Source organism: Haemaphysalis longicornis, unplaced genomic scaffold, assembly GCF_048455015.1.
Source record: "Haemaphysalis longicornis isolate Haplotype H1 unplaced genomic scaffold, Haemaphysalis longicornis Haplotype H1 scaffold_12, whole genome shotgun sequence".
Taxonomy (NCBI): Eukaryota; Metazoa; Arthropoda; class Arachnida; order Ixodida; family Ixodidae; genus Haemaphysalis; species Haemaphysalis longicornis.
In genome coordinates this window covers 24,293,239-24,302,022 of record NW_027526225.1, presented here as the reverse complement: position 1 = coordinate 24,302,022, position 8,784 = coordinate 24,293,239, and the positions used below count along the sequence as shown (strand labels likewise).

The 8,784-nt window shown below is 46.5% G+C and overlaps 1 protein-coding gene across 3 annotated transcripts in view; it reads right to left on the bottom strand.

The window, feature by feature from the left end:
* Nucleotides 1-656: 656 nt before the first annotated feature.
* Nucleotides 657-8,784, bottom strand: part of LOC144162495 (mitogen-activated protein kinase kinase kinase 1-like) — a 116,436-nt gene continuing 108,308 nt past the window's right edge. For all 3 annotated transcript variants that reach the window (XM_077693057.1, XM_077693056.1, XM_077693058.1), the window contains exon 22: nt 657-7,116. In XM_077693057.1, coding sequence (XP_077549183.1) covers nt 6,949-7,116 — 168 coding nt within the window. In that variant the 3' untranslated portion in view covers nt 657-6,948. The remainder of the gene's footprint in view (nt 7,117-8,784) is intronic.

Here is an 8,784-nt window from a genome sequence, read left to right as displayed (position 1 = left end):
CTAAATTTAAGCACGAATCGCTCGTTCAGCAAGCTTATAAGTTCTGCCTAATTTGTGTTTGCTTTTGCCGGCCTCCGCCAATCGCTGAGCTGGATGGTATGACATCACAGGTTCCGTTGCGGGAAATGCGCTAGTGGGTCACATGGCCATTCCCCTTTTTAGATGCGACTGCATCTCATTCACTCGCCTTGTCCCTCCATACGGCATTGTTGTTGTCCGTCCACACCCCTCCCCCATTCTCCTCGCCACACGAGCTGCGCTCTCCAGCGCTCACCTCCTCTCCTCTCCGATAGCGAACACTCTCTTGTGAGGGTCATTGAATTGGATTGGATTAAAGTGGATTGTCCTGGATTGTGTTGCGTCATAGCCGCGGCAGGGGGTTCACGGCACGTTTCACGCGATGGGAGAATCAACCTAACGGAAACAACAACGGAACCCCCTATGCGTCGCATCTACACAGGGGTTCCCGCGAGCTTATGGGAGTGAAGCCTACGTTAAAAGTGGTGTCAGCATTATTCTAACGAGGCAATATTTCAAATGAACCAAACTTGTGTTTCGTCTGCATGGCCTCTTTAACGAGCATCTCTTCCCATCATACTAATGCCCTTTTGTGAAAAAACTAGGTACATTAAAAAAATCCCACAGGACACACAAGCTGCTCAAAATGCTTCAATCTTTAATTGGCACACACGTATCAAACACGTTATGGCCTCTCAATATAGCGAGAGCAGTGTAAAGTATGCAACACTTGTATAAGGCCTACAATGTGTGCACGCATCATTAAAAAAAAAAGGCGTAAAGGATCAACAAATGCAATTGAGTTATATAAAAATACTGCTCCACAATCACACTCTTCATGGCAGACAAGGGACATAAGGCACTGTTTAATGATTCTCAGGTACTAATCTCTTGGGGAAAGGAACACCACCACTCGGGGAGGAAAAAAAAGTAAAAAAAAAAGGAGGTTACCGTTTCCACAAGTTGCTAACAGCATGGTGGCCACCCACACGACAAATAAATGCGCTTTTCTGAGCTTGAGCTTAGCTACCGCCGCTATCCTAGACAAAGAACCGACCCACATGCGAAAAACGTGTATCACATGCAGAGAACATGCACTAGACGGCAAGGGTGACAGAACGGGGCACGTCATCAACAAATTTATCCAAATTGGAATTCGTGGCGACATTTCTTCCGAACAGAATTACTGCTTTAAAAAATTTCACTGCTTTAAAAGAATTACTGCTTTAAAAAAATTCAGGAAAGCCTAGTTTAAAGGTGCTGAACTGCTCTGATAATCTCTGACATTTTAAATTGACTGAAATGTTAAGATAAAGGTAATTTTTCACAGCTGTGTTGAACGGCAACAAGCCTATGATAAAAGCGCCTTAAAAAGACGGTTACAAGTTTAGTGTAATGGGGCGAAACATTTTTTTTGCGAATATAATAATATCTAACCATAGCAACATCACCATTGCGATAGCAGCAACAGTTTTCCTATTAATACACCAGACCTAGCAAATATAAAAGCCAACTGCGCACGACGTAACTACGTTGGCAAAAGTCTTAAATATTTCTATCATCACTTCAAATTAACATGATGTCGCCATTTAACCAGTGAACTGCGGTTACACTTTTGGATAATTTTGACCTTTCGCTCAAAATATCTTTATTAAACTCATGGAATGAATCTGTGCTCCCCTGTTCACACCCTCGCCGCAGTTGAAACAATTCCAACCCCGTCCAAAAAAATACAAAAGGCAACGCACTCCGCGCCGCCAGATGATGTGCGCGTGGTTCCATTGCGCCATTGCTGACGCGTTTAAAAAGGTTGCACAGGAACATCTCATCACAGGGTGATCAATCAACTCTGCCAGCACAGTACCACTGCGTGAAAAACCAGGTTGCGTGATGGATTCAGAAAAAGAAAAAAAAAAAAAAGTTGATGTGACGTGCCTAAATGATGTTAACTATAAAAAGAACCACGTGCCATGAACACAACTAGAAGATTTCGACAAATCTGAAATCTAACTACGAAACAAACAAAAAAAGAAAGAAACGGAGAAGGAAAACAGAACGAAAGTAACAAAAAGAAGGGGGAAAAAAAAATACCCGATCACACAAATAGTCAGTCGCTTTAAATAATTGACTGAACAAAAAGCACTGCATGCGTTTAGCAGAGCCAGAGACATTACAAAACACTTATAAGCCACACAAGTGCTGCATCAAACGGTTGTTTTGTTTTTTGAAACTTTTTTTTTTTTCCTGGTCCCAAATATGCTGGTCCCTCAGATTATTCGCCTGCGCCAACGTGCAAGGGCTCACCGGATTGAAATTTTGACCGCAACATAAGGCCAAACGAAAAAGGAAAGGTCAGGATGCCAAATTGTCATGTTTTTTACGGCGATTTTCGTGTTTGCATTATGGAATACGGTTCAGTGTCCCACACACACGTATCAATCTTTTGTGCCAACCCGAGTTAGTAAAAAAGCAAGAACGGAGAAAATATGCCAAATGCCTCATCGATACCAACCCCCTGCACGCAGCGAACGTTTTTTCTCCTCACTAACAATCAAAATAAATAAATACAACAGACATCACACTAGGGGTGTGCGAATATCAATTTTTTAATTTCGAAGCGAATTCGAATAATAAAAACAAAGTTCGAATCGAATCGAATATTTTTCGAATATTTTTCGAATACGAATACTTATTGTTTTTTGTAAAATTAATGTTTTCACCATCTAGAGACACAAAAACTGCAACTTTATTTCACAACAAATCACACAAAGTAAAATTAGGAATTACACAATACCATTGCACTCAACAGGTTAAGGTCTGCACTCACTTAAATGTTAACATGGAGAAAGGTTAACTGCTCTACATGTTCGGGGAGCAGTGACAACCTCCTGCTCGTCACGACTCCACCAGATACCGAAAACAGCCGCTCACTTGAGACACTAGTGGCTGGCATGCCCGAGCCCGTGCACATTGCCGCACGCTGATACAGTAAAACCTCGATGATGCTAATCTTGCGGGACCGCGAAAAATATTCGTATCATCCGAAATTCGTATTAGCCAACACAGACCAAAAAATTGGGCGCTGAAAAAAGTTTTCGTTTATTTCTTTTCTTACTTTCGCGTGAAGAAATTCGTGATTTTTTCTGCTTTTTTTAACCCCCATGTCGCAAAGCAGCCCTTTCTGGAGCACGTAAAGCTTCGCGCTCGTCTCCTCACTCGCTGTACCCAAGCTCGCTACACGCCGCAACAGTCAAGCGTGAACCGCATGGTGCGTTTTTGCGCGCGATTCGCTCGCCTCGGCTCTGCGAGCGCTGTATTTTCACGCCCACATCGACGATTTCGCGCACGCGGTAGCGCCTACCTCGGTCAGAAAATTACGCACGATGCGCGCGGCAGAATGGAGGAGCCTGATTACTTGCGATGAGATCGAGACAGCCAGCTTGGCTCCGCCGGAGATGGTTAGGCTTAGCACCCCGGCAAATATTTTATGGGCGCTTTTATTAGCGGCGCGGATGATGTTTTATAGTACCGTTTTCGCATGCATTATCAGCTCCTTTACCGCACAAGCAACTTCGTGTCTCCCTTGAGCCGCATTTTAAAGAGCGGTTAGAAGCGGTCGCCCGAGCGCCCGCGCCACTTCGCGGCTGGAGCCGACGCCATGTTGACGCCGCCGGCCGCGCCGCGCGCAGCGTGGGGGTGGTTTCGCGGCGGTGTCAGCGCGTTGGGCGTGCGCAGAGCGTTTTCGCGAGCAGAAAACAACAGTCCGGCCGTTTCTGGAGAAAGAGTGACAAACAGGGGAGTGAGAGCCGTCACTTGCTCGTTCGGCAGTCGGGTGCCTCGCCGGCTTGTTCGTATCTTCCGCCGGGCCGCGCAGGTCCGTTCGTAACAGCCGAAATTTTTCCCATTGCAAACGATGCAATTTCGCCGGGACTTTTCGGAAATTCGTATCATCCCGAAATTCGCACCCCCAGATTCGTACCATCGAAAGTCCACTGTACATAAACACCGATACAGACATGCTCTGAATTTTTTTTTTTTTTTTAGTTTTGGGTGGTTCGAATATTTCGAACAATAAAAGTGTCGTTCGAATCGAATCGAATACCAAAAAATTCGAATCGAATATTCGAAGTTTCGAATATTCGCACACCCCTACATCACACAAATTGGTTGGTCGCGCAAGACAAACTTTGCTGGCCTCCCGATGACATTAAAAAATGAGAAATTATGAAACGCGAGTTCAAATGACGTGAAATTAGATTTTTTTTAAAAATTCGATGGATGAACAAATAAAAAATGAGCATGACATTTTTTTTTTCCAAAGTTCGCGAACGACCAGCAACACAACAGCACCCTTGTGCAAATAATAACGGCTATGGCTTCCAAAACGAGCAAATAGCCAACCGGTGTTTTTTCTCAGTCATAAATAGACATAATGTGTGTGAACAAAAAAAAAAAACTTTTTGGTGAGTGGAAAACTTGACCAACATGATTTGATGAATTTTTCTTGAGAGAAATAGGAAGAAAAAAAAAAAGGAAGAAACTCTTTCGGTGGGAATCCCCTCTTGTGCCAACCACACAGTTCGGCACCAAAAACACAATTTCACTTCTCGACTCGACAAAAAACTTAAACGAGCTCCGCAAAAACAAAACAATTGAAAAAAAAAAAAGAGAAATACAAACACCCTGTCACTGTACAGGATGAAAAAGTGTACAAACTTGAAGATGAGCAAAAGACAGCAGACTGCGTGCAGCAGCAGCACTGGACCCAAGAAATATTGACAACCCGTCAGTGTGAATGAGTTATTGGTCTGCTCCACTGTGCTGCCATACACATCCACTGCTTGCACCACGAAAATTAAAGAAAGCAAACAACCACAAGATGTACGTATCTGACGGTTGTGAACGTGCACTGCACAGATCGCGTTTCCCAATGCAAACTGCACCCAAATTTCAAGCGATGCAAGTTACCTGCTGTGCGTGGCAATGTAGAAAAAAGAAACGTACAGAGAGAGAGGGCGGAAGATACAATTTGTTTTCCCGCATTCAAAAGACAGCTCGAAATGTACAACAATTCTGTGCAATCTCGTTCACTAACATGCAGCATGGCTTAGAAGTAAACAGAGTCATTTCTCAGGGGGGAACAAAATGGCTCATCACGAGGAAAAGACCAAGTGTCATTACCGATGTACTTGCACAATGCCTCGGATCGAGCTTGTTAGCATGAATTCAAATTAAAACTTCAAAACACGTTGCTACATCAACTCGTCGCAGTTTTCTACAGGTGGAGAGAAACCACAAGACATTAACGCGGCTTTATAACTTAGGCAAACCTCAAACTGTCTCCTCCAATTTCTTCCGCTTCCTGCCATGATGCTGCAGTGAAGTAGACTGCACACAACTGCGTGAAACAAATTATACAGGAAAAAAAAGTCACATGACCCCTCATCAGTACAGGGAAGTGACAGTAATAATAATAAGAAAGAATACGCTGTGTGGAAGAGCTCGAAACATTACAAAACGTTGCTTCCAGTGGATACACAACATCCCATTGGCCACCTTAGCACAGCACCGGGGACCAACAGCAGCGCCAACAAAAAACTGGACTCGCGCAGTGATACAGAACGAGAACGTACCACAGTACATGCGACGTTAAGTACACACTTCATTTTTTTTTTTACTTTTTCATTTTTTCTCTCTCTTGAATACATGCTTTTTTTTTTTGGCACACACTTCAAAATATTATATAACAGGCGTAAGGCAGAACTGAAAAAGAAACCTTGTTCTTTGACCAGACTATCATATTGCCGTTTTAGAGACTGCTTTAGAGAATATATGTCAGAATGAAAGTTGATGAATGACCTCCGGAAAAAAAGTCAGTACCCCTAATCAAAGGTAAACTTTTTCCGGTTCGGAGATGGGGATGAGATTGAGCGTGTGCGCCGCTTTTTCAAGCGAAGCTTTCGTGGCGCATTTGACGTGTTTAGGCATCGCTTCGGTGAAAACGATTTCCACCAAGAGGTGAAGTAATAACTTACGGACTTTTTTTGCGCCGTTTGCTGCAGTACTCCAAAGCAAGGGCCCGTACGGCCAGCCAATTTTCTGTGCCAATTCGAACCCATTCTCAGTCCTGCCTTGTCCTCATTTACAAGACAAGGAGAATAAATGCATAAAAAATAAGAGAGAGAGAGAGAGAGAGAGAGAGAGAGAGAGAGAGAGAGAGAGAGAGAGAGAGAGAGAGAGAGAGAGAGAGAGAGAGAGAGAGAGAGAGAGAGAGAGAGAGAGAGAGAGAGAGAATGTGCCGGAGAACAAGATACAAATGGCAAACAGCCACATCGTGTCCAGAAACTCCTCGCACCAAGAACAAAACATAGCAAAAGCTCAGTTTGGGTTGGCGCAGCCTCAAACATTCTCCACCAGGAATGCGGAAAGCGCCCGCCGGAGACGGTCATTGCGGTCGCAGCAACCCGACACAGAGACAGCGGCCAACCGCGGCCGACCCCTCGAGTGACCGCGCCTCGCATCCCAACACAAACGCATTCAGCGCTTCTCCTCCCAAACTATTGCAGAGTTATGCGGAGTTTAACGCAAGCTATGTCTCATATTATGCATAGCGGCGTAACAGATAGCGGGAGCAATGGCAGCAGCCACAACGCGCGCAGCACAAAACTACGAAATAGTGCTCCCCCCCCTCCCCCTTTTTTCTCACTACCTCGTTTTTGCGTGCACTGGACCCAAGCGCTACATCGAAGCGGGCTAAACGCGGGTTCAAAACAGCGACACTTCCCTCTGTATCCCTCGTTTACGCACAGACAGGCGGGAACGCAAAAAAAACACGCTCGCATTTCCCGCTTTCCCGTTGCCGAAACACGCTCACTCGAGGGGCGACCGAAACAGAATGCGCAGCCAAATCCTCAAAGCGTGGCGAGGCCCTCAAGGATCCTGGGGCTGAACACTGGCGTCTTCGAAGGCCGGGTGAGAGAGGAGCTCCGAGGCCGAGGGACGGTCCTCAGACCGGAGCTGGAGGCACTGCAGCGCTAGGTGCTGCGTCCTGAGGCTCAGCCTGTCGGGGACTGTCGGCGGTGACTGGGCACACGAGATCTGCGCACAAATGTTTGATCGCACGCGTCAACTCCGATGTGTGCTTAGCAGCAAGTGGTTGTGCACCCGCTTGAACCTACCGTATAATGCGGAATATAGGTCGAGGCGGAATATAGGTCGACCCCCTTACCTTGTAGCCGAAAAATGCAAAAAAAAATAATTAGGTACCAACCATTGTTTTATTGAGACTATAACTTGTTTTGTCTCAGATTACTCATTTAAAATTGTCTGAAGTATCGTCGGACGACTGCTTATGGCTCGCTGTCGCCCACACAGCAGGTCGTCTTCGGTGCAGTCCAGGGAATCGCTTATGCAGCACTTCTTAAAGGGGCCCTGAAAGGCATTTTGAGCACACTAAATGAACTAGCGCAATCGCTAGATTGGGTCGCCAACGTCACCTGTGCCAAGTATTACTCTTTTACGCGCAGCGGAAAGCTCACACTTTTGTTGCAAAGTTTGTCGCTTTTTTCTCACCCTTTCCTTCGTGTTTTTGGACGCCGCCATCTTCACATGTCTACATCATCGATTCCCAGATGTTCGTCATGAGCTAGACATCCTGCTATTGGGCGGCTTTTTCACGCACTTCCGGCAAAGAGATGAGTCGTCTGCTCAGCGTCGGCTCGCCGGCTGATCTGCCAGCGGAGTGCCGGAGTGCTTTGACATTTTACGACAAACGAAACAAGTGTAAACAAACGCTTAACCGTTTGTATTGAATGCAACACGGCCATAACACGACGTGGATTTTATCTTACGTGAGTACGTACCATAAAGAAAGTCCCGTGGCACTTCTTTGGTGCAATCGCAGAGAACGCCCTGAGCCGAATGCCCGGGTTTGACGCGTACATTTTATTCAACTTCAAAACAATCCTGAGATGCGTTTCGAACGAACGCAACGTCACAACATGCGTTGCAAGTCTGAACCGCGATTGACAGACGATGAGTTGCCTCCTCCTGCCCGTCGTAAATTCGGCACTCACCTCACACCCGGTTTGCGGGGACGAGCAGCAAGTCACAACTCTGGCGCGCAAGCGAGAAGGCTTTTAGCCAGGCACACTGCACATACCCCATGCGAGGTTAAGTGGTACGTCGTTCGAGAAAGATAATCCAGACCATGGGAAGCACTATCCACCCGCAGAAGTACAATGTCGCATTTTATCGCGAAACGAACGCGTCCACAACACACAGGAGGCGATGCACACACACACACACAGCTTCGGTCGCTGCATTGGCTTAGCTGCAAGCTTCGTTCGGACAATCAGAGATGCTACGACGATACAGAGCTGCGCGAGGACGACGTGCTAACCACTTCACGTATTTAAAAACACTGGGGCAAAGAACTAGGTTCATCGGAAGCAAAAAATCTTTCCTCCATTATAGTGCCTGAAATATACTGGCTAGTGTGCCGAGGGCGGGCTCCAGGCGGGCGCCGGGAGCGATGTACGCGGCCGTCTGCCGCTTGGGGCGCTGCCGTGCGGGAGTGTGCGCGTTCATCCGGCCCGAGCAGATCGCGCGGTTACCTCCGAGCTGCGTAGCAGATGGCAGCGGCAGAACTTTCCATTCCCGCTTGCGACGAAAGCGAGCGAAAGCGACGGGAATTCTGTCGCGCAACCAAAATTTGTCCCGACCATTCGACAAAAACGATCGTCGCGCGACAAAGCGACGGAATTC